The sequence below is a fragment of the Homarus americanus genome, unplaced genomic scaffold (assembly GCF_018991925.1).
Source record: "Homarus americanus isolate GMGI-L3 unplaced genomic scaffold, GMGI_Hamer_2.0 scaffold52687, whole genome shotgun sequence".
NCBI lineage: Eukaryota > Metazoa > Arthropoda > Malacostraca > Decapoda > Nephropidae > Homarus > Homarus americanus.
Genome location: NW_024734362.1, coordinates 499,047 through 525,050, shown reverse-complemented (window position 1 = coordinate 525,050; position 26,004 = coordinate 499,047). Strand labels below are relative to the sequence as shown.

General features: G+C 38.0%; 3 protein-coding genes across 4 annotated transcripts; 2 read left to right on the top strand and 1 right to left on the bottom strand.

Annotated features, from left to right (window-relative positions):
- Positions 1 to 730: 730 nt before the first annotated feature.
- Positions 731 to 10,561, top strand: LOC121870226 (FAD-dependent oxidoreductase domain-containing protein 1-like). 2 transcript variants are annotated; one of them, XM_042372003.1, is made up of 10 exons: positions 731 to 897; positions 1,554 to 1,678; positions 4,817 to 5,046; positions 5,226 to 5,339; positions 7,206 to 7,362; positions 7,506 to 7,651; positions 8,075 to 8,318; positions 9,139 to 9,253; positions 9,709 to 9,856; positions 9,910 to 10,561. In XM_042372003.1, exons 1-9 carry the CDS (start codon positions 768 to 770, stop codon positions 9,846 to 9,848), a joined length of 1,401 nt encoding a protein of 466 aa, XP_042227937.1. In that variant the 5' UTR covers positions 731 to 767; the 3' UTR covers positions 9,849 to 9,856; positions 9,910 to 10,561. The 2 variants fall into 2 exon arrangements, with proteins under 2 accessions (XP_042227937.1, XP_042227936.1); XM_042372002.1 differs by having other exon boundaries at positions 732 to 897; positions 9,709 to 10,561.
- Positions 10,562 to 11,435: 874 nt separating this feature from the next.
- Positions 11,436 to 20,621, bottom strand: LOC121870228 (40S ribosomal protein S3-like). The gene is made up of 6 exons (XM_042372004.1): positions 20,539 to 20,621; positions 14,825 to 14,972; positions 14,446 to 14,617; positions 13,051 to 13,238; positions 11,757 to 11,958; positions 11,436 to 11,571 (listed from the first exon to the last, which is right to left on the bottom strand). The coding sequence occupies exons 1-6, from the start codon at positions 20,566 to 20,568 to the stop codon at positions 11,565 to 11,567; spliced, it is 747 nt and encodes a 248-aa protein (XP_042227938.1). The 5' UTR covers positions 20,569 to 20,621; the 3' UTR covers positions 11,436 to 11,564.
- Positions 20,622 to 20,883: 262 nt separating this feature from the next.
- LOC121870229 (mitochondrial import inner membrane translocase subunit Tim13-like) lies at positions 20,884 to 23,435 on the top strand. Its single transcript, XM_042372005.1, has 3 exons — positions 20,884 to 21,071; positions 21,663 to 21,731; positions 22,435 to 23,435. The coding sequence occupies exons 1-3, from the start codon at positions 20,967 to 20,969 to the stop codon at positions 22,531 to 22,533; spliced, it is 273 nt and encodes a 90-aa protein (XP_042227939.1). The 5' UTR covers positions 20,884 to 20,966; the 3' UTR covers positions 22,534 to 23,435.
- The last annotated feature ends 2,569 nt before the right edge of the window (positions 23,436 to 26,004 follow it).

Below are 26,004 nucleotides of genomic sequence, written 5' to 3'. Positions count from 1 at the left end.
GCGGCGAGCGAGCCGACCTTTTGGTGAAGAATATAAAGGAAAAGAGACGTGACCGATCGCCCAAGCGGCTAACGAGCCGATCAGTGGCGAAGAGGATAAAAAAAAAAAAAAAGACGGCCTATCGATGACGTCATCAAGGAAACAGAAAACGGGGGACGTTTCCACTGGGGGACTCGGAAGGTTTTGTGGACGTTTGAGCGTAATATGAATACTTAAGGTTTTCAGGTTAGCCGTCATCACGATCATGACATTGGGTATCTCTAATGACAGATTGGTTGTTAAGATATTAGACACACAGATGGTTAATACACTATTTGTACGTCAGACAGCGAGGGTTCGTGTGTATCAACAATTACATTACTTTTTACCTTTATCCTCTTCACCATTGATCGGCTCGTTAGCCGCTTGGGCGATCGGTCAATTATGAGTTGCCTTAAGAAAATTTATTTCATACAATAGCTTTATATGTTGTTCTCCTTTATATCATGTAGTCTAACTATACATTCGTATTTTTTACTCTCTGTAAATTCATATTGGCCAAAGCACGTGTTAATTTTATTGGTATAATTTCATCAGTTACCATAATTGTCCTTTGGTGATCTTCACCTGTCGTGTTTGTCGACGACAGGGAACCAGTTTTGGATCACCACAGGCGAATTATCACAAATTTCACACAGGCACTACCGTACAATAACTATTCCTCACGCCCAGGATGGCACTCCACACTACCCAAGAGTGTCAGACAGTGCCGCAGTTGTGTCAAGAGTATGCAGGGCACACACTCTTGTCTGGGATACGTGCGGCGTGGCCTCGCAGTTTGGCGCCCAAGATGCGTACTGCCCACACGAGCCCTCAGGAGTGCATCTACCCAGAGCAAATCTCACGACTCCTACGATGGTAAATATGAGATATAATTTACTAATACTGTACACCAAAAATTTTAAGAAAATTATTTTATAGGTACAGGCACTGTACAGTATTGTGAAACTAAGAAAGCTTCAACCGTGCTGACCTTGTAGGGTAGACTAGGTAAACACTCGGCAGATCAAAAAGACCTGAGTATATATAGTAGCACCATCAGCCAGATTCACTACCGATTAATGTCACATTACTGTATGGTTAGAATTAATTGTAGTGGTGTCTTCGTCCAGAATAGAGGTAAGTACTTCAAGTACTGTACCTCCACTTTTTGTCTCTTAAGAAACGACCACAGCACATCCCTTTATTGCTGTCAGTATTTGTAAACCCAGTGTAAATGATATTTAATGGACTGACTGAACGAACGAACTCAGGCATTTTTGTACAGTGAAAATTAATTACTATTGACCTCAGAATATCTCCTACTATCAAGTGCACATGGCTTCAAAATGCCAATGATCTTGGTCAGATTTGAAGAAAAAAAAATCTGGGGGGCTTACAGCGCCCCACCAATACCCAAAGCTGGGTGGGCTCGCTTTGCTCGCCAGGTTCCCCCACCGAAAACTCCTTGGACACCCCCTCCTTTTGATATTCCTGGATCCGCCCCTGATCATGTAACACACTTTTGGTGGCAGGGTGGCCGGAGAGATGCGACGTGCTGGTGGTGGGCGGCGGAGCTGTCGGGTCATCGACAGCGTACCACCTGAAACAGCGAGCTGGAAGAGACCTTAATGTGGTGGTGGTGGAGCGAGATTCTACTGTAAGTGTCCCCACTCCTCAGACTATATATATCGTTTTTAATGAAGACATCTTCACAGGCCTCTGAAGATGATATAATATACGTAGCAAGGTGGATAACCCACCTGCTATCAAATCTCCCACTTTATTTCACACTTCCTAACTTTAGCTTCCTCCTACACCTGCTTTCATCTTCAGAGCAAACGGCTCTCTTCTCTCCATCTCATCATCATCATCCTCTGAAGATATCTTGAATAAAGACGAAAGCTAAGGCGCTCCAGTGTTTCCCCTTTCCTTCGTGGTTTTATCTAGATTTATCTTGTCCCCGTTTCGATTTTGGATATATATATATATAAATAAATAAATAAATAAATAAATATATATATATATATATATATATATATATATATATATATATATATATATATATATATATATATATATATATATATATATATATATATATGCTGATAACCACAAGGAAAGAAGAAAACACGAAGTTCCCAAGCGCTTTCGTGTAATTCACATCTTCAGGGGTGAGTACAGACTAAAGAGAAGTACAAAACAAGGTGTATATATACAGAGGAGGGTGAGACCAGATCCACAATGGTCAGGTATTAGGTAATGACCCTACTAATCTTTAAATAGCACGGCAACGGTCGGTAGTCAGGTCAGAGGGTAAGGTGACCCAACCTTCTCACCTGGTTACAAATCTTCTTAATTACAAAATTGTCCAGTTTGTACATGCCATTGCTCAAATTCATGTTGAATGCTTCTGTATGTTTAATAAGACTAGATTCTATGATGTTCCTACTATCAATTGAATTACAAGGTAATATTGAGGAGGCATTATCCCAGTCAATGCAATGCTTGTTATCCCTCAAATGAACAAACAGAGCATTGGATTCCTGGCCTGTCCTAACACTATTTTTATGTTGTTTAAGTCTAGTTACAAGATCTTTACCTATCTGGCCTAAGTAAAACATATTACATTCCTTGCAAGGAACTTTATAAATGTAACCAATTGTGTTGTTGTGGGCATTTAAAAACTCATGCATACAGTATATATATCGGTGGTGAAGGAATACCTCAATACCTTTGCTGTAGAAATATCTGCCCATCTACTTGGACAACTTTACAGAAAACCTCACTTACGCCAACTACCTCAACGTACCCTATTGCATAAATTTCAACCTTCAAGTACAGAATTATGTTGTGGGTAATCAGATACATCAAAACTAACTGTCCATGTTGCTATGTAGCCTTTGTGATGACAACCACTTAATATTGACTTCTTTTTTTTTCAAATACTGCATTGCTTTTCTTATAAATTATTCCTTGGCAGTTATAAAACCAGTGTAATTATTATTCAGCGATAGACATAAATTAAATGTTACTTAAGAAAAATTTACTTTAAATATTTTATACGTGGTGAAGGTCGAGACGTTGTGTGGATGAGCTTGATGCACTCAACAAGGTCAAACACTACTTGATGCTCAAAGTCTCTCACTTGTTTGTCTTTCTCTTCTCTATGTCTTATTTGGCAGCCATAAGATGAATTTAGTCTTACACTATTATAAAACGCTTTCTGTAAGTCTCATACTCTTCGTACTTCCAAGTAAAAAAAATATCTTCCTATCCTATCTTATATACTTAACCAATAATATTTAACATAACCACGTCTCCATGGGCTTGGGTACATACCTATCACAGCTTCTCTGTAGCCATGTGAGTAAAAAACCTTTCTGTCCTTGTACAGTACTTCAAATGCTAACAAGTTCTATGCCACGTTATTGTCAACTGTCGCGCTCATCTCCAAGTTTGTAACAGTGATGTTGCGAAGGGTACATTTAAGTTCCTGTGACACACACGTGTTTACACACCCCAAACAATTCCTTCTAGTGACGTCACTGGTCTATGGGAGCACAGTAGTTATAATATGCAAGGATAAAATACTGTTTGTCGTCCTTGATAATACGCATTTGATTTTTTGCAAATATAATGAACCTGTTTTAGCTTGTGGGGTTCAGGTGGTTTGGTTCTCACTCAGGATGGGATGGAGAAAGGAAACTCAGAATGTGCTCTCTATATACATGTTGTATTGGATGTACAATGCAGCTTGGTGCTGGAAAGGCAGCATGGTTACAAGCCTGATGTAGAGAGAGCTGGTTGGTGAGGGTGCTCAGAGGAGGACCAGCTTGTGGGTCGCCATGCTCGCCGGCGGGAGCGAGGACCGCCAGGCAGCGGCGAAGGAGGAGGTGTTGCTGGTTGGTTGGTGTAGGTAGAAAGAGACAGGTCACCACGAGGTCAGGTCTTAAATAGCGGGGGGTAGGCGTGGCTTAGTAGTTGACCCCCGCTCCGTGATGTATGGCGGCGCTGGTTGACCTAGACCACGAGGCACACACTGTGGAATTCGTGGGGTCGGCTACGCAGCGACAAACAGCGTTTGTAGGGGAGAAATCCACTACAAGCTCCTTGCTTTCTAAACCATAAAAGTGACGCTCATGCGGTTTTACCCTCAATTTATTTAAGATCCATCTTGGGACTAATGTTTAATAGTGAGTGTTTTGTGTCACACCCTCGGCTACACTAACCTTTGCTATCTCTAATTCCTTTCAGTTTTTCACTTTGATTTATTGTAACTACAATTTTTATCGGAAGGAGTTATTTTTATCATCGTTCCACTTATCTGCCCCTCACCAGTTCCTTTAAATTTCAACTGAGGGATGACAATTCCCTTCCAATATCTTCATTAGGAACCTTGAGTATAGAGACAGGTTAAAGCATCTTAATTTGCACTCCCTTGAGAGACGTAGAGTGAGGGGCGACCTGATAGAGGTGTATAAGTGGAAGGCAGGGCTAAACAAAGGGGACATTACAAAGGTACTCAAATTATCCAACCAGGAGCGAACTCGTAACAATGGTTTTAAATTAGACAAATTTAGATTTAGGCGTGAAATAGGTAAACACTGGTTTGGAAACAGAGTAGTGGATGAATGGAACAAGTTACCAAATATCATCATTAACTCGAATACGCTGAATTGCTTCAAACATAGGTTGGATGCTCATATGAGCAATAGGGGTTGGGTGTAAACGGGACTGCCCAGTATGGGCCAATAGGCCCGCTGCAGTTTCCTCCATTCTTATGTTCTTATTACAGTACAAGCGGGCTTCGACAGCGCTCTCCTTAGGTAACATCCGTCAGCAGTTCAGTGTCCCGGAGAACGTGCATCTGTCCATGTACAGCGTGAGGTTTCTGCAGCGAGCAGCCGAATTGTTGGCTGTTGAGGGTTATGACCCCCCCGACCTTCAGTTTACCCCCAGAGGTTACCTCTTCCTCGCCCTCCAGGCCGGGGTAGACCAGATGATGGAGAACTACAAAATGCAGACGTAAATCTTACCCCAACCATCTTTTAATGTTTGGCAGTCTTTAGATAAATTAGACCGGTGAAAGAATATTAGAAGCTTCTGTTTGATTTTGCACTTCATCAGTTATAGTGATTTAATGTGTTGTCAACCTCATCTTACCCAAATGCTCCATTCAGTGATTCCACAATAATACGTTACAGGGAGCTGGGCGCCGACGTGCAGTGTCTGTGGCCTAAGCAACTACAGAAGAAGTTTCCCTGGATGCGGGTAGGCGATGTGGCCGCCGCTGTACTAGGCGTCAACAATGAAGGATGGTTTGTAGAGTTTGATATTACAATGACTCTTTTCGGAAAGAAATAACCGGTTAGTTATTTAATGCTAGTAGTATTGCACAATGCTGCATTAATGTAAATATATTTAAAAAAAATACTTTTACTTTTATGCTCTTCACCACTTGGGTGATCGGTCACGTCTCTGTTACACACTGTTGGCAAGTACTGGGCATGCACCGGCTCCTGAATGTGCCTGAACCTGCTCCAGTGTTGGTCAAGTCTTGTCTTGAAAGAGCTCACACTCGGTGCCGTTGTGGGGTATGGGATGTTTGGTTCACACTCAGGATGGGATGGAGAAAGGAAACTCACAATGTGCTCTCTGTATACATATTGTATTGGATGTACAATGCAGCTTGGTGCTGGGAAGGCAGCATGGTACAAGCCTGATGTAGAGAGAGCTGGTTGGTGAGGGTGCTCAGAGGACAGCTTGTGGGTCGCCATGCTCGCCGGCGGGAGAGAGGACCGCCAGGCAGGCGGAGGAGGAGGAGGTGTTGCTGGCTGGTTGGTGTAGGTAGAAAGAGAGAGATCACCACGAGGTCAGGTCTTAAATAGCGGGGGTAGGCGTGGCTTAGTAGTTGACCTCCGTGATGTATGGCGGCGCTGGTTGACCCAGACCACGAGGCATACACTGTGGAATTCGCGGGGTCAGCTACTCAGCGACAAACAGCGTTTGTAGGGGAGAAATCCACTACACCGTCACAACACTTTCTGGTAGATTGTTTCCAAGAGTTCACAACCTTACCAAACATCACAGAAACTCGGGTTTCCTCCTGTATTAACTCTGGGCAAAAGAGTTCACAACAAAGAACAGACCAAATGGTCGAATAAATAGTAGCGGATAAGTAGGCAAACAAGGAATTAATAGTATGTGCGGGTGAATTTTGTTACTAATTCTTGACAAAGGCTGCAGGGCGGTGTATCCTAGGTCTTCATTTTCATGTTTATATACTGTACAGTATATATATATATATATATATATATATATATATATATATATATATATATATATATATATATATATATATATATATATATATATATATATATATATATATATATATATATATATATATATATATATATATATATATATATATATATATATATATATATATATATATATATATATATATATATATATATATATATATATACTGTACAATATATGGCAGGGATCCATTTCTTTATCTTTCAATTTTGAATGTAATACAGTACTTGGGACAAGATCATTAAGCTTGTCTAAAAATTCCAGTGGGTCACTGTTTCTAGGCCAAAGACAAAGAACACAGGTCACCCTGTGTACTTAAGCCTCTCTCGGTCCTTGTAATTCAGTTGCCTTTTCCTTTGTGATTTTATCAAGATTTATTTTATCCACGTTTTCAATGTGTATGTAAGTTTCACCATGTTTTTCACTACAACGGTACAGCAAAGTATATTTTTTAGCATTAAACTGTTATTATTTTATTGTCTAATCATCACTATATATAACACCACCCATCATCACTACATATAACATCATCCATCATCACTACATATAACACCATCCATCATCACTACATATAACATCACTACATATAACAACATCCATCATCACTACATATAACACCACCCATCATCACTACATATAACACCACCCATCATCACTACATATAACACCACCCATCATCACTACATATAACACCACCCATCATCACTACACAAGTACATATAACACCACCCATCATCACTACAGATCGGTAAAGTAGTTTCCGAGATTCTCGTGCAGACACACACACAAACAGACATACTTCTTTGTATATATATATATATATATATATATATATATATATATATATGTGATGTGATTAGGTTTGATCCTTGGAGTCTTTTAACGGCGCTGAGGCGAAAAGCTTTGTCCCTGGGAGCCACTTATGTGTCTGGCACAGTGACAGGTCTACACAACTACGAGCAACCTACTACTGACAACCTCCATCACCCACCTGCCAGCACACTCACCACTGCCACGGTAACTGATAAATTGTAGTTATTTCACTCCTTCATGATGAGTTGTGCAGTCAGTAATTTTATATTATACTGACTCATAGCTATATAGTTTGTTGTGCCTTCACTGAGGTGACACACATACACTAATTGTTTAATGGTGAGCAGGTGAGGCTGGAAAGCGGGGAGACCCGAGAGATGAGGTTTTCCTCTTTGGTGGTGGCAGCAGGAGCGTGGTCAGGTGCCCTGGGGAATCTGGCAGGTTTGGGTGGTGGGCCGGGTGCTCTGGCCACAGCCATACCTGTAGAGCCGAGGTAAGTGGCTTAACAGCCTCTACATCACTTGCTGGTTTACACACCCAATCTTCCCTTTTTCTATACTGTGACCACCTCCTACACATGCAGTCTTAATTATTTTTTTAATTACAATTATTGTCAGGTGTATATTTTTGTCTTCTAGTAAATCTTTTCCTGTCAGTTATTATGTCTGGATGCACGGTACTGTATTCCTATTGAGTTATTTCACCCAGTTTTGTTTAAAAAAAAATATGAACTAATCTCTACTTTACGTGTATGGGTATACAATGCAATTTAAAGTTTCACAATGTAGCACACCATGTACAGTACAATTACTGAATGAACTTACATTAAAATCTGGAATTTTGGCTAATGAAACTTTATTAATTAATTTATCATGAATCATACAATCAAGTGTATCAACCCACTATCTTGATTCAGAAAACGGTATGTATACTGTGTGCATGTTCCGGATGGCCCCTGGCATGACTGCCCCATATTCAACGACTACACTGGGGTGTATTTCCGGCCTGAATTTAATAGCAACCAACTCTACATGTGTGGCATGTCCCCTGCTGAGGAGGATGAGCCACCTACAGAGGATCTGGAAGTTGACCACCAGTTCTTTGAGACACATATTTGGCCTGTACTGGCTCAGAGGGTTCCTGCCTTTGAAAATTTAAAGGTACAGTACAGCTTTGTGTATAAAGTACAGTAGACCCTTGCCATTCGTGAGATTGCAATTCGCAATTTCGACGATTCCGGTAAGCAGATGGTGGCTATGGCGGCTAGCTTGCAAGCCTTTTCCAGCAGCACAACGAGTAACTCCATGCAGCATCTTGTGTTGTACTCTAAAAACTTTTAATGTTTGTGTGAAATGACCCCTAAAAGACTGCCTAGTGTCAGTGCTAATCCTGACAAAGTAAGTTTTATTATTAGATAAGTTAAAAGAGAGGATGAGTGCTGCTGCTGCGGCTGGTCAGTTGTTTGGTATAGGTATACAGTAGAGCACTAAGGTAGTATAAGTCTCTATTCACGGTTTTGCCAATTCGCGCCATTTCTTGGAACCTATCCTTCACAAATGGCAAGGGTCTACTGTATAGACAGCCAGATATGAATTATACAGTACTGTATAAGAAATGTAATGATTTACAAAGTTATAAAAATTCTTATGTACAGTACCTATTATTGAAACAAATTATAGTAATACCCCTGTAATAATATTAAAGTTATGGATCTCATGAAGATTAGGAACCCCTGCTTATTTAACTTGATGATTAAACACCTTATTGCTAACCTAATCCCCATTTATCTAAGTGTTTAATTAAGGGAAATAAGTGAGGGTTTCCAATCATACGATAAAATTCTTTTAATTTTAAATCCTACCACCTAAAAACATTAATCATCAGTCAGTGCTTGTATCGTTCATGGCTGGTTACATCACTCATTGTAAAACATAATGCTATGCTGTGTAATCTTATGATTGTTTCATGGTTTCCCTGCAGGTATGCAGTGCCTATGCTGGTTATTATGATTACAACACATTCGACCAGAACCTAATTATTGGCTTCCACCCAGTGTACAAGAACATGTGCCTTGCTACTGGCCTCAGTGGCCATGGTGAGTGTCATTTCAGTGACGGCAGCAGCTTGAATTATAAAGTAACCTTTCTTGTAAAGACCAGAAGTGAAGAATAAGTGTCACATCAGAGTATAGGTTATGTTTACTCAATATCATCACAGGATCTGTAATGCTGTATTGAATTAAATCCCAGGATAGGTAATATTTACGAAATATGATCACAGCACAAGTAATACAGTACTGAACTTTATCATAAAGGCATTAAGGAAATATTTGTAGAAATTCAGCTTACAGTACAAGTATATAGCATACTATAAAGTCACAAATGATACTTCAAGTTACTGAGTAGGCTGGAAGAAGGCATCAAGAAATGAAACTTTTTAGATTGGAAGAGACAGAGGGCTTGTTCTTTCAGTTTATCAGATACTGTATGAACTTTTATAATACCCCCTCAAACTGCTTAATTCTGTCATTATTCAACCATTTTCCCTCAGGTATCCAGCAATCTGTGGCAGTAGGTCGGGCTGTGACTGAGTGTATTCTGGATGGCAAGTGTCACTTCATTAACTTGGAAAGGTTTGGCTTTCAAAGGATTCTCACCAACCAACCTCTCAAGGAGAAGATGGTTATGTAGTGCTCCACACAAGAGTTTCTTGTGTGGAGCCCCTTTCAACTTGAACTATTGTTACAGTTATGACATGACTTTTTGTAGTGAATTTCCTGTACAATCTTTTTTTTTCTGATTGAATGATTATATTGGAGAAATGTATCAGTTAAGACAATTGGTCTCACTAAGGCCTAATGATGGTCATCCTCTGTGGGTCCAATGTTAGTACAGGAGGAAATTTTTGTACCTGGAAAAAACCTAACACATTCAGAATACTGAACAACACTTTCCTCATATCCAGCCAAAGTCAGTGGTGAAAGGCAAGTGCAATACCTTCCCAAGACCTCATTTGACTTTTGGAGTTGGGGCATGAAGTAATTAATCATGAATCAGCACACTCCAGAAAGTTCCAATGAATCTGGTGCTTCTATTGTTAACTAACTCATCTCTTGTTTGCATGGCAGGTCTATAACCCTATAATAGTTTAGTACATTATTGTCATTTAATGTAACGATACATGTGATTAAGCAGCTGTGCATTTCATACTGATGTCAGTACTTATAGGCAGGGTATAAGAGAGCACGTTATGCTGTCCAACATTTGCCAGCTTTTAGATATAGTTCATTACTTCTCATTGTTAAGTGAATGCCATAATATAACCCACATTTTTGTATTGTAGCATGTGCTATACTGTGTGACCCACTTCTGGTTGGTCATATAAAGAATTATAATAAACTAGATTTAAATTTTTCTATACTGTACCTTTGAAACAAGCAGTGAAAAGGTGGCTTTCTTTCAAAAACAAAGAGCAGAGGGTTTCAAGCAGGAGTTCAGGTTAATAGTAGTGTACTGTACTGTATTTTGGTCAATGTTAGCTAAACTTGTCAGGAATCCCATCTCAACCAAAGAGTACAGTATAGTTACTCTAATGTGTATCTGGGTGGGACAAGTTTTTAATGACATTTAAAATTCAAAACTTGACATAACTTAACAAATAATGGGCAAGTATTACCAACAAAATAATTCGGTGAAAAAAACTTGTGAAATAAATTTCAGTAATTAATGTGGAGATACAGTGAACAGAAGAATAAGCAAAGGACACTTTCATACTTTATGCTGCCTCCAAAGACAGAACAAACACCTCATTGACTGATAAAATCATTTGATATTTAAAATAGAAATTCTCAATCTAGTTTGAAAAATCTTCTTACAATTCAGCAGTTAACAATATTCCATATATTATGTAATGCTTTGCATGTCAGTTATATAATGTTGAGCATAAAGATCATAAGACATTGCTTTTTCTTCTATTCACACTTTAAATTAAATAGTAAAAATACCAGTTAATACTTGTCAGTTGCTAACTCCTGTACTGTGGCCTCAACTAAGTCAGTGTGATAAATATGTTAAGTCATTGGTGGCTGTCATAATACCTACTCTCTAATCTCCAGTTAATGAAATACTTTAGTAGAAATCTACATTTCTGTAACCATCTTTTCCCATATATAGATTTGTCAAAATTTTGAACAGCTCGCCAAAATATGCAACTCTTCACATAAGCTGTCAATGTCAAAATACAGTATAAGGTTTCTCTGCTTTAAATAATTTACCATATTCATCAGTACTTCAAAAACTTTATTTTCATTTGTAACAAATGAAGATGGTGTCCTGGTGTATTTTTCGTGCCGTGCAAGACATCTTCAGCGTGTAACAGATGACATATGCACTTAGCAGCTATGATGGTTATTCCCTGGAAAAAGAAAAGAAAAATATGCTTATCATACCACAACTGTATCTACTATGGATTTTACTCTAATTTATTAAGGTTCAGATTACTTCAATGTAAATCAACCTGGCCTTAGCATATGTTTGCAATCAAAGCATTTTAAGATTTCTGTATTTCTATTACCCAACGCATCAACAACTAATATTTACTCTGTTGAAACAGGTGCTGGTGCAGGGGCAGCAACAGCAGCAGCTGCAGGCTTCTCCATCTTATTTTCAGAGTGGGGTTCGGCAGGCATTACTTCATCCTTTGGCTCCACAATGTTGATGTGATCAGGAAGTGGAGTGCGTGGGCCGTTCTTCCCAGTAGGATCCCACGGCAACATAATCTTCACCTTGATACCCAACACACCTGAAAAGTTGAAAATTACCTTAACCTCTGACAAATCTATGAGCCAATTGAATCGTACAATGGAATATGAGGAAGCCATGCAAACTCATTCCTTCTATGGCATGAAACCATGAAACAGGAGAAATACCCAAAATACTCTACCCACAAACATGTAGATATAAGTGAGTTAAGCATAATGTGATACACATCTCCGAGTTATACATGATGTAACCTAAAACACAAAAAAGTAAACACATGCAAAAGCCCAACACACACACTAATGTTGATATGAATACATAATGTAATAAATCTTTGTGACACTTCTGAAGTATTCACCAAAAATTTTTAATTTATGGAGGAGACAGAATAACGGTAACCCAGATTTTACCAGTCAATTCATTTGCAATTTGACACAATCAATGGGGTTAGATCACATGCGCAGTTTAGGCAGGATCTAAACATGATTAGACTTGTAGTGCTGAAAAGTAGGACAGTATGGCATCTAGTACAAAGGCATACTCCCACTTCCCAAATTTTTACTACAGGTACAGTAGCTAAAAAAAAGTATCTGTGCATACTTTGTGTGAAACAATACGAGACCATGGATGATAGGTATTTGGATATGCGTGTTGTCTCCTTATACTATGTGACAGTAATCACTTAACTGTTTATTTTATTCCAATATGTCAAGTCACCCCGTGTTGGATACCGAGTGGCGGTGCGTGAAGACATGCATACCAACCTTCCCGAGACACCACGAGTTGGTATGTATAATTTCTGATGTCATCGGACCCACCCTGTCAGATAATTTTTTTTGCTACTGTACCTGTATACTCCTAAACATGCATTTTTTTAAATGAGTTCTCTATCATCAGCATCCATACAGTCTATCATACCAGACCACTATTGTAACGGTGTCAGGTCTAGATGACAGAAAAAACATTCTGAGCAGCCTACAATGACAACTGGTTATGACCAATAGCTGGATCTCATCAATAATACTGTATACTGTACCAATAACTTACTCCAGACCAAAATTTTTTATCATTACTGGTAAATCTCTCCATAAAAGGATGTCCACATGCGTTTCTTTAGTGAATATACAACACTAACCTTGACGTAAGTGTACGTGACGAACTGCAGTGTCAACGTAGTGTCGTCTGGGTTCACCAGAATGGATCATAAGACCATCTGTGAATTTCATGCTCTTGGCTCGCTGTCCTCTCAGCTTACCAGACACCACAACTTCACAACCCTTTGCACCAGACTCCATGATGAAGCGCAGTACACCATAACAGGCTCTGAAATTTATTAATAATTCTCATGTACAACATGTCAGTTATGTCTTAAGAAGAACTATACAATATGCCTCAATACCTGTACCAGCTTCCTTCTTAGGGAGAGGAAGGCTCCCCTGCACCCCATAAGGACATTGCACCACCGTAAATTCAGAAAAGTCAAAATGTGTCCACCTTAATATGCTACTGGGTACATCAATGAAAACTTAACGTAGACACAATATTTAAATAACATTCTTCACGGTACAGTACATATACATATAAAATTGCAGTAAGTCCTCGCTTAACGTCGCCCCCCGACAATGTTGCTTCACTATAAAATCGCTACTATTTAGATACCCATGATTGAGACAACGTTGTTTTACGACCCGACCGATTCGTTATAACACTGTCACCCAACACGGACTACTTTGTGTACGTGCCACCCTCTCTCATCTTGGCGCTCTACTCTCTCCCGCGGAGCATCACAGCGTTGTCTCCCCAGTCTTTGTTAAGCTTCCACAGCGTACGTGAGTGCTTAAGTGTTCTTGCAATAAATACTGTACTGTAACCATTCAAAATGGTTACCAAATGCCAATCAAGTGTTAGTGATGCTAGTGTTGTGAAGAAGCAATACAAGACCATTCGCCTTGCTCCGAGATGTAGATCTTAACCGGTTTGAGAAAGGTGAACGTGCTGTGGACATTGGTATAGCGTTAGGCCTAACCCCCACAACAGTGCGTACTATCCGGACCAGTAACTCGCCACCCTCCTCCTCTCCACCTCCGCCCATCAGCGAGTACAATACAAAATGATTGTTAATTAAACATTAATTTAGTTAATATATCTTTATGGATGTATAATAGTATATATTTTCTCTAAAAATTCCATTGAATTTATGTGTATGTAATGTATTTTATGGGGCAAAGAGAGGCTGCGGGATATAACTAGCGTATTTTACCTATTTCTTTCGGGGAAAATTTATTCTGTTAATGTTATGGTTTACAGGAACATAACCACGACGTTAAGCAAGGACTTCCTGTAATACCAGAGGAGGGAAAAAGATGGGCGAGCCATAGGTTTTGTGTCTGTCCAATGAACACACTTTGCACCTAACCTATACTTCTCCCATCTTTGATCCAGGTCAACTTCCCACTGGTTAAACCACAAACCCAAAGAATGAGAAAGCATAACATAACTGGTTTTAAGGAATCTACCACAAAATACATACCTCCTGACAGCTAGACCTCCTACAAGCTTGTATCGGAGGGACTCGGCTTGGGCAATAGCACACAGACCACGCTGCGCCACCTTCTCAGCATAGAGCTCAACAGAACCCTCAGCAAACCCAAATCGTTTCTGTACAAGTGACGTCAACTCCCTGATACGACGCCCTTTCTCACCTGGGATAAAAGTCACAAGTTCACATTATTATTATGTCTTCTTGAAACTATGTATATTCAGTTTTTCCTACACTGGACTTAAGAGATTTTATTTTTTATTTGTATTTTTTTATTTATTTTTTATATAGGACTCATTTTTTTCTACATCTATAAAGGGCAGAAGAAAAAAGTATGAATGACTTAAAAAAAGACTGGGAATTATCTTACCCAGGACATTCTGTGTACGGGTAGCAAGGATGATGATCTCCGTCCTCGCTGGAGTGTGGCGAACCTGCACCCCAGAGTAACCATCCTCTGCTAGTTCATTGGTGAGGAACCGATTAAGTTCAGCCTTGAACACACCATCCTTGACGAACTGTAAACAAAATATATACAATATAAGCATTCACGCACATAATTCATAGGTGTTTTTAGCGAACCTATCAAAGAAGCAGAATCCAAGGCCCATTTACCGTTTGAAAGTACGCTACCACATGGCACTGTGTTTCACTGTTTTTGGCCCAAACACATCCAGTATGTAAGAAATATTCTACCATACAATTTCAAAGGGGAAAGCAGATTTTAGCAAGTCATCTCAGATATGAATGCAGAGTGGTTTGTTCCTATATACTGTTACTAGATATCAATGAAACCAATGAGATGAAGGACACTTGGTGGTGACATGGAGAAAGACAGTTCTTTGACCTTTTCATTTACTGAAACCAAATGTCTACAGTGAATAACAAATCAGGTGCTCAAAGCTTTTGTTCACGGGAACTCTTTTAAGGTCGAGACAACTACTGATATGGATCAAATCAGTCCTCTTTTGATATATGAAAGTGGAAATTACAGCCAAACTTGAGAATGTATCAAACAGTGGTGCATTCCTGCTGAAATCAGAGTTCAGTCATGGAATGTGACAATTTGGTGCAGCAGCCAAGGTCAAAACCTACCTACCATTTTCCTAACCAAACTCAAAGTCACTGTTTCTTTGTTCCCCTGCTAAGTTTGGATCCATTGCATGAAAATGACAATTTTTTTTAAATCCCAAAGAAGTTGACCATTATCACATCTACAATCACTGAAAATACTTGGTCATTCTCTCAGCAATAAACTTGTACACCAAGTAATAATTGCTTGAGAATTGTTTATCATCCATGCCCACCTACCCCAGTCATCTTAGGTCTAGAAACTGAATAAAAAAACAAGTTAAATTCCTTATGGACTGGATTATGGGAGGTTCATCCATGCTGAAGTTCCTGCAAAAATTTTCTGTATGTGGCACACTCTTCAACATAAAACAGAAGGAACAAAAGCATTACAGTATTTGAATAACCTCACAACAAGTTTTTAAAGTAAAGCAGTTATGGTAAGCATGTACTGTATATACAGTATCTATTTATAAAAAGCCTACTGAGCAATTGTGGTCTGCTCCTTGTAAAATATGACACAAAGTTGTCTCTTTCCTAACTCATTAATCTCTCGTGTCTGGGGTCACCTCTGAGTTGAATAAAATTGTCTGGTGAATGTGGCACATAACCTACTTGCTGTTTTTTAAAGTAAATTATGAGAACTGCACAATTAAATTATAATACTGTATACAGAAAAAAAAGAGTAAAATGGCTGGCAACCCATCAAAGATCTGTATTCAGTAAAATCATTATAGCTCACACTTGTTCAGCATGACTACAGAATACAGTGCTGATATACTTGGCTGCCTCACATAACTGTATCGCAAGTTTTTTCTCTGGATTTGAGAAGGTTGTTACTCAGTCCAATGTGATACTATCAAACATCTCTAGTTTCCTCTGGGTGTTCCAGCTAAATGTACCAACACAGGACACATGAAAGAGAAACAAAAATACAGTACTTGGGAGCAGCATCACAGGTTAACCATAAACATTTGATATTTTTTCTATAAAATGCAAAATCTTTCTTACCTCAGGAATATATCATATTATGAGGATATGAAACTTTCAAAATACTGTACTGTAATATATTTTGTCCTGAACACTAATCTATATCCATCTCTTCAGTTTAGACAAAACCATTTTCACTGTTTACATGATACACAGGAAAGTTTCTCAGCCACCATTCCATACAAAGATACAACCAATAATGTTTGTATGTACTTGAACAATTATTATTTATTATATACATAAACGACATAGATATCGGCATAGACATCAACACAAGTAAATTTGCTGATGACACTAAAATAGGACGTGTAATTAAATCTGACAAGAACATAAGAACATAAGAATGGAGGAATCTGCAGCGGGCCTATTGGCCCATACTGGGCAGTCCCGTTTACACCCAACCCCTATTGCTCATATAAGCATCCAACCTAAGTTTGAAGCTATTCAGCGTATTCGAGTTAATGATATTTGGTAACTTGTTCCATTCATCGACTACTCTGTTTCCAAACCAGTGTTTACCTATTTCCCGCCTAAATCTAAATTTGTCTAATTTAAAACCATTGTTACGAGTTCGCTCCTGGTTGGATACTTTGAGTACCTTTGTAATGTCCCCTTTGTTTAGCCCTGCCTTCCACTTATACACCTCTATCAGGTCGCCCCTCGCTCTACGTCTCTCGAGGGAGTGCAAATTAAGATGCTTTAACCTGTCTCTATACTCAAGGTTCCTAATGCCTGGGATTAGTCTTGTCATTCTCCTCTGAATTCTTTCCAAGGATTCTATATCCATTCTGTAATACGGTGACCAGAACTGAACTGCGTAATCCAGGTGTGGTCTCACAAGAGCAAGATACAGTTTTAGGATGACCTCGCTAGTCTTGTAACTAACACTCCTTTGTATGAACCCAAGTACTTTATTAGCCTTGTTACGAGCAAAAACACATTGTTTACTTGGCTTAAGGTTCCTACTTATCATTACTCCTAAATCTCTCTCGCAGTCGGATTTCTCTATGGCATCGTTGTTCATCTGGTATCTGGTTTCCCTGTTTACATCTCCTATACTGAGTACTTTACATTTGTCCACGTTGAATTTCATCTGCCATTTTTCAGACCATTCGAAAAATTTGTTTAGATCTTCCTGTAGTTTTGCTGAGTCCTCGTCAGATTTAATAACACGTCCTATTTTAGTGTCATCAGCAAATTTACTTATGTTGCTGTCTATGCCGATATCTATGTCGTTTATGTATATAATAAATAATAATGGTCCAAGTACTGAGCCTTGGGGAACTCCACTTGTGACGTTGCTCCAATGGGACTTAGTGCCATTAATGCTCACTCGCTGTTTCCTGTCCTGTAACCAAGCCCTAATCCATTTAAGGATGTTACCTTTGATGCCATGAGCTTCTACCTTTCTAATTAGTCTTTCGTGGGGGACTCTGTCGAAGGCTTTGCTAAAGTCGAGATATACCACATCATAATTGTGCCCCTCGTCCACCGATTCGAAAACTGATGAAAAGAATGTTAATAGATTAGTTAGACAAGAACGTCCGCTTGTGAAGCCATGCTGGGAATCATTGATCAATCGGTGCTTCTCCAAGTGATTTCGAATAGAGTTTGAAATGATTGCTTCCAGTAATTTGCCTACTATTGATGTTAGACTGATTGGGCGGTAGTTAGAGGATAGTGATCTATCCACCTTCTTGAAAATCGGTATTACATTCGCTATCCTCCAGGATTCCGCAAAACTACAGGAAGATCTAAAAAATTTTTTGGGATGGTCTGAAAAATGGCGGATGAAATTCAATGTGGGCAAATGTTAAGTACTCAGTAAAGGAGATGTAAACAGGGAAACCAGTTACCAGATGAACAACGATGCCATTGAGAAATCCGACTGCAAGAGAGATTTAGGAGTAATGATAAGTAAGAATCTTAAGCCAAGTAAACAATGTGTTTTTGCTCATAACAAGGCTAATAAAGTACTTGGGTTCATGCAAAGGAGTGTTAGTTACAAGACTAGCGAGGTCATCTTAAAATTATATCTTGCGCTTGTGAGACCTCACCTGGATTACGCAGTTCAGTTCTGGTCACCGTATTACAGAATGGATATAGAATCCATGGAAAGAATCCAGAGGAGAATGAAAAGACTAATCCCGGGCATTAGGAACCTCGAGTACAGAGACAGGTTAAAGCATCTTAATTTGCACTCCCTCGAGAGACGTAGAGCGAGGGGCGACATGATGGAGATGTATAAATGGAAGTCAGGGCTAAACAATGGGGACATTACAAAGGTACTCAAACTGTCCAACCAGGAGCGAACTCGTAACAATGGTTTTAAATTAGACAAATTTAGATTTAGGCCCGAAATAGATAAACACTGGTTTGGAAACAGAGTAGTGGATGAATGGAAAAAGTTACCAAACACCAACATTAACTCGAATATGCTGGATAGCTTCAAACAGAGGTTGGATGCTTATATGAGCAATAGGGGTTGGGTGTAAATGGGACTGCCCAGTATGGGCCAATAGGCCCACTGCAGTTTCCTCCATTCTTATGTTAACTCTTCCCCCCCACCCCCCAAATGACAAAATTTACAATGCTAGCAATATTAGACAATGGTAGATAAATAAGTTTCATGTGTACACAGACTAATCAATAAATGTTATTTTGGAGATTTTTTCCAGAAGTGTTTCATGTGCATTTACTAATTCCTATTACACCGTAAAGCACAGTACAGGTATATGATTTACTGGAGACATGATGAACCAACTAATCCTTGGTAGGTTTGTTTGGTTCACCTTAGCTTCGACAAATCATATAATACTGTAGAAGCTGTTATGTTCCTCCTCTATGGAACAGCTGCTGGGAAGTGTTCCTATGTATAAAAGTCATGTCAACACTGAAAATCATGTAACCAGATGTATGTAGATAAGTTCAGGAAAGATAAAATGTAATGAAAAAAAATTCGAACCATCATCATTCTGTGACTTATATGAAGTAGAAACTAATTCATCTTTCATAGGAAACCTTTCTGAAGTTCCTGGCTAACCTCTGACACTGACCCAGAATATTACAGTACCAGACATATTCATATAAAAGTGAGACAATAAACAAGGCACATCTTTATACTTACTGCAAACATTAACCATAAATTTATTAAAACGTTTAGTATAATGTTGAAGTTATAGATGATTCTACCATTTTCAGAATAATACTCTACACCACCAACTTTATCTATGACTAGAATCTTGCCCACTGTAATGCGAGGCCTCATCTGACATCTCTACTGTACTTTATTAAATCAATTGTAATACTTTATGGTTTAGGGAATACGTAATGTGCTGAAGTCAGATACATGAGTGTGGCACCCCTGGTCTATGTCAACTTCTATAACAATTAAACTTTAATAAATCTATCTGTTGCTGTCTATGTAAATATTGAAACAACAAATACTGGTATATATCACTAATGAAACGTACAAGAAACATATTCATCTATCAGTCTATGTACACATGAAACATTTATGGATTAGTATATGTACACATGAAACATTTATGGATTAGTCTATGTACACATGAAACATAGTTATCTACCATTGTCTAAGTACACGATGAAAAAATATGAATTTTAAACACGTATGACATCTTACAGAACACCCTCCTCTCTCTGGGGTTGTTGAGACTCCACTTTCACCTAATTCACAATACTTAAAAAATAAAAAATCTTACATATCACACAACACAAGCTTATAGAATTTCTCACCACTGAATCTTCCGGTGATTTACTAAGGAATAGGTAGAGTAATTCCAAAATAAGTGCCGCAACATGTCTTAAACACGCGGGCCATCACAACATGCTGAACGCGTGCGGTAAACCATCACTAACTTCATTACATCATTACCACTTAATTAATACTTCCAAAACACTCAAAGTCAGTACAGTGAAGCTCGAATGCCTCATTGATATATAAAACTAAGATATAGGGCTAAAAGTTAGATGAAGAGATAGAAATAAGATATTTAACACCACCTTTTTCTTCTTGCTGATCGGGGCAGCCATCTTGACGGAAAGACCAAACACTTGTAACTGGACACATAAACTGAGGCTGGTAAATATATCACCACTCACTCTAATGGTCACTAACGCTACTTAGACAAAAATTAATACTACAATTATTATTATATAGCTTTTTGCTTTTGATTTAATATATTGTTGACATTGATATACAGTATGTAGGCCCCCAAGGTCTATGCATAGATAATACCTATATTATTTATTATATTGCTAAACTGTCTACCTATATAATCTATACATATATTTCTATCCAACTGAAGACCTGCATGATAAATTCAGTGAATGAATATTATTATTAATATTATTACAATACGCCAGGCGACCGTCACCTGCTAACACTGGTTGGTGAGGTAAACTTGTATTTACCTCAACAATTGTGAGTTATGGATTCTCTTAACACTGAGAGGATGTCGTCATCACAGCGAGAAGTGCTCATGGACCAAGTTAAACAACAGATTGTTATTGCCAACACACAAGAACTGCTGACGGTGAGCAGAGTTGTGGCCAGATGACCCCGGCCCTGGTGCAGACGAAACACTTGTTCTACACATTTACAGGGATATTTATGACCTTAGATTGTCTTACAGCTCACATTGATTCACCATATAGATGGACAGTCACAGATAAGTAGTTGATTATAGTAATGTATATACCGGATAGCTCGAGATCAGTTACATCATTAATTTCCCAGAGGTCCAGTGAGGGCCACCCTTCTTGGGTCCAGTGAGGGCCATCCTTCTTGGGTCCAGTGAGGGCCACCCTTCTTGGGTCCAGTGAGGGCCATGCCTAATGGATCCAGTGAGGGCCACCCTTCTTGGGTCCAGTGAGGGCCATCCTTCTTGGGTCCAGTGAGGGCCACCCTTCTTGGGTCCAGAGGGCCCCCTTCCAGTTGGGTCCAGTGGGTCCATTGAGGCCAAGTGAGGGCCACCCTTCTTGGGTCCAGTGAGGGCCAACCCTCTCATTTTCTTGTCATTTGAAGATGTGTAAAGGTATCATCCAATGGGTGACTTACGATTTATCTTTAATTGTTAATGAAAGGCATAACTACAGTTCTGTAATTTTATTTATATTTTTTACAGAAAATGGGTGAAAAATGCTTTTCAAAGTGTATCTCAAAGCCGGGATCATCGTTAGATAGTTCTGAACAGGTAAATATGTTGGGGTAAAACTGCAGTTTTGGACAATATGCCCGAGTAGTTGACTGAATTACTCATAATAGGCAAACTGTACTACAAGCTTTGCCAATAAATTTGTTAAACTTAAAAAAAAAAGTAGTGAGCAATGTGTTTTTCTGATGTTTGAGACAATTTTAAGACAATTTAATTCTATGGCGTTTCCCTCAAATGACCGAAAATTACCTAACCTAATCTAACTGGGGGTCTGGCCCCCTGGAGCCCCCGGTATAATTAAGTACAGTATTCTGCGAAGGAAATGTCATAGAAGAAAAGTGTCTAAAAGTTATCTAAACCATCGGAAAAACGCATTGCTCAACTACCAAGCCATATTGTCCAAAACTGCAGCTACATCTAAGTTAGTTTTTACTACTTCATTGATTATGTTCTGTAATGTGAAACATAACATAGTACTGTAACTAATTTAAAAATTTTCCTGAAGCTGTTAGTCTTTTCAAGTACAATACATATATTTGGCCTTAACTATTATGTTTGAAGTTTGTTATTGTGAGTTTACAGTTTGTACAGTATTTACTTTGTTACCTTATGTTGTTAATGTTGGTGGGTTTGTGCAAACATTATTCATTTAGACAAAGTAAACAGTGAGTCCTTAGTATATTTTTGAAGATTTTTAGTAGGGTTTACAGAATACTGTATGTTGTTTTGTTTCTTTTTTCAGAAATGTTTGGCAATGTGTATGGACAGATACATGGACTCCTGGAACCTTGTTTCGCGAACATATACGAGTCGTCTCCAACGAGAGAAGAACTTCCAATAGTGACATAATTATTTGATTTTTCATAGTTTATATAGGCGAAAAACTTAAATCAATTAATACTATATTTATGATAATTCATAGTCTGGATGGTTTTCATTTAAAGTAAGAATTTTTACTTCAAAGACTTAAGACATTATTGTTACTCCTGTAGGTCCTTTTGAATTCTTCCATAAGAGCTTCAATTACTGTACTGTTGTGATGGCTTGCCTGCCACAAGGTTTTCATATTGTGGTTCATGGGGACACATTGGTGAATTAAGAAGTGTTCAATTTATTAATTATTTACAGTATTTATGTCCATCTAAGGAAAGTTTTGTATAAGTAACATTGATGTAAATATTCAGTAACTGCTTATGTATATGATATTTTTTATCTTGACTTTTTCCTTTTAAAAATGTTAGGTTAAAGGTATTAAACTGTGGCAGTTATATAAGAGCTCTACCTCCATTGTGTTGGTGACAAATATACTGTAATGCTACTGTATTCAAATAGGGACATTTTGAAGATTATTCATGGCAAATTTACTAGTGTACAGTATATACTGTAATACACAACGTCATGTTTTATATATTTGCCGAGTCTCAGGTTTATTTTGTAAAGCATGTTAGTAGAATTAGTTTGACTTTCAAACAATGACATAACTAGAAATACTGAATTTCTAGGTAAGATTGGAGAGCCAATGTGGCCATACAGAGACTTAAACAACAAAGGTTATACTATACAGTAGTTATCAAGTTTCTTGATGATATTATTGATATAAAGTAACTCAAACATTAATCTAAGCAGGAAGGGTGCCACTAAAAACTATCTGCTGACTTGTTTTTTATAAATAAACACTTAAGGATTATAATTTCACAACTGTGTAGGTTGTTCAGATGATGTAAATAAACTGATGTATTTTGATCCATATCTTATATATTGATCCTCTTTTGTTCTAAACCAGGAGAGAGTCTACCAACCGTCACAAGTGAGAATATCAATATTGAACTGTATCATTTATGTAATAACATGATGTTTTCTAAGAGTATCAAATGAATATTTCCACCAAGCTTTGGAACCTCAGAAATTTGTAGACTAATGGCTTGGGCATCTGCATCCATATCTAGAAGTTGCAGATTTGTAGAACTTGGAATTTTTGTCTTTATATAATATAAATATTGTACTGTATTTATACAATATATATTTTATCACGCACATCAAAGTGACACCTGGAAAACAACACTTGTGGCTCTTAAGGCTACTGGGACCATATTTCAGCATTGATAATCTATGTATGTCTTCCCGTTGTCTATTTGACCTAGTCTTCCACCCTGGTTTCCAACTTTACAATTTTGGGAACCAATTACAGAAAAAATATCAGTAGGCCTACACATTTTTTTTACGGTGATTAGCCCACCCAGGCACAGGTCACTGACCCACATCGAGGCCTAGGGGGTGGAAATGTAATAATAATAATAATAAAAAAGAACCATAAAGAAATACAAAATGAAAAAAAATCAAGTGAGAAACAATACACTACTGTATGTATGTTGTGTTAATATTAAGAGAAACAATTGAGACACGAAGAACATAGACAATAATTAGATACTTGTAGGCCCAAACTTCTTTGTATTGCCTTTTAGTGTAAAGTAGAACTGTAAATGTTAAGGATGATGGAAAATATCATTAGTTACCCAGAGCAATAATCTTCCAATACCTGTAAAGATCCAGTCAGTGGTGGATTAACAAAGGCAAAAGAGATAATTGTCCCAGGGCCCCCAAGATGTGTGTGGAAGGAGGCAGGTGAGTGGGAAAGTGGTTCAATAAATGAAAAGTGTGGGGGATGAAGATGATTGGTAACAAGCTCGACTACAGTATATATGCAATTGAAGAATTATGTTTTGAGTGGAACTGAAAAGAAGGGGGATAATAAATTGATACAATAACCATGGAAATAACATTGAATGTGGTTATCAGTATATATATAATATAGAATAATATTTTAGCTCAAAATCTTCGGTCCTATTCTGAAAGCCCCCCCACTCCGTAAAACTCGTTTATTGGACGGCTGTAAAGGTGTCTTGGGAGGACAGCTGGTAGGTTACTTTTTTCGGAAAAGATTCTGAAGAAATTAAATATAAAGCTAAAGAAAGAGAAGAAGATAAATTATCTTCATAAACAAATTTATCCTTTCATTAATGCTTAACAACAGAGTTATCAACATGAAAAAAAAATGAGTTAAATTAAAATTTTCTATTAAAATTACAAAACAAAAAATAATTATATCAAGTTAACTGACAATATTATTATACTTAAATACAAGTAAATATTTTCCAGGCAGGACATGAAGTAATCCCCAGGAAGGTTAGTCCTCTCACACGCTGAACCTTGTGGTGTAAACATGGACAAGCCAGTCAAACTAGCTCGCGTGAGTGTTTTTACCATTATTATTACCCTTAAAAACCTCAAAAATACCATAATAGTTAGGATTACTGCTAGTGTTTAATATAAAAATTAAATTAATACGATAAATGTGATAATTGTTAAAGTATGGACGGCGTGTCTCGGGTGTAAGCGATGTCCACTTCTAAATATTTCTTAGACCAAGTTCCCATAGTTCAAACCTTAACACACACTGAAAACATACAAATAATGTTAAACAATAGTTCTAATTAATCAGGTATAGCTCAAGGTAATGTTTAAAGGTATTTTACACTGGTAACCACTGACAATATTCTTGAGACGATCTGCTGGTCAAATTTTTACGAGAAAGGATTTTTTTTATATGATGTGGTCAATTTATGGTAAATTTGCAGTGTCACACCGTTCTCTGTTAGGGAAGTACAAAATATATTTTTCTAGTGTATTTGTGTGTTTAGACCGAATATGACCTTCATTTCTGGCGGAAATTAGCCGTTTTTTTTCAAATTTTTTTCGTTGGACGTTTTCCGAAAAAAAAATCACGGCAAAATACACCAAAAAAAAAAACACTAGAAAAACCAAAACCAAACCTAACCTAACCTGACTCTCGCCATATGATGGAATCACCTATTTCTTACCTTATTGGCCTGGTTCTTGTTCGTCGTTGGATTCTGAGATTCTTACACAACGTCACATATGTTGGTCTTCTGCGATATTTACATTCAGTCTTGCTCTTAGTACACTTCACTGAGGTTGGAAGAACACCATGCGATCGAAAATAATGCTACAGTTTCTTCGTCTTTTTCCCCAAAACACGCATCAACTCCATATAATTGAAGTGACTCCAATCACAGACTGCCATGGTCGGAACTGAAGTTACTGAACTTGAAGAATATAGAGAAAATTTTGGATAAGCTGTCTCCGTTATTATACATTTCCCCCGGTAATGTAATAGATGAAAATTATCTTATAATTAGACGTCTTATTCGAACATGACAATAGATTAGTGGTAGGAATGAGCGGTGTGTAAATACAATAATACCCAATTTATAGTTGTGCACCATTCTTTTGG

What these genes read in the sequence shown, in the direction of transcription:
- LOC121870226 (XM_042372003.1), top strand. Translation starts at nt 768, where the DNA reads ATGCAGGGCACACACTCTTGTCTGGGATACGTGCGGCGTGGCCTCGCA. An exon ending in GCACACTCACCACTGCCACG is followed by an intron (nt 7,363 to 7,505) that starts GTAACTGATAAA and finishes AATGGTGAGCAG; the next exon opens with GTGAGGCTGGAAAGCGGGGA. An exon ending in TACTGGCCTCAGTGGCCATG is followed by an intron (nt 9,254 to 9,708) that starts GTGAGTGTCATT and finishes ATTTTCCCTCAG; the next exon opens with GTATCCAGCAATCTGTGGCA.
- LOC121870228 (XM_042372004.1), bottom strand. Translation starts at nt 20,568, where the DNA reads ATGGCTGCCCCGATCAGCAAGAAGAAAAAG. An exon ending in CGATCAGCAAGAAGAAAAAG is followed by an intron (nt 14,973 to 20,538) that starts GTGGTGTTAAAT and finishes TTTTGTTTACAG; the next exon opens with TTCGTCAAGGATGGTGTGTT. An exon ending in CCGTACACAGAATGTCCTGG is followed by an intron (nt 14,618 to 14,824) that starts GTAAGATAATTC and finishes CTTTTATCCCAG; the next exon opens with GTGAGAAAGGGCGTCGTATC.
- LOC121870229 (XM_042372005.1), top strand. Translation starts at nt 20,967, where the DNA reads ATGGATTCTCTTAACACTGAGAGGATGTCGTCATCACAGCGAGAAGTG. An exon ending in ACACACAAGAACTGCTGACG is followed by an intron (nt 21,072 to 21,662) that starts GTGAGCAGAGTT and finishes TATTTTTTACAG; the next exon opens with AAAATGGGTGAAAAATGCTT. An exon ending in CGTTAGATAGTTCTGAACAG is followed by an intron (nt 21,732 to 22,434) that starts GTAAATATGTTG and finishes TTCTTTTTTCAG; the next exon opens with AAATGTTTGGCAATGTGTAT.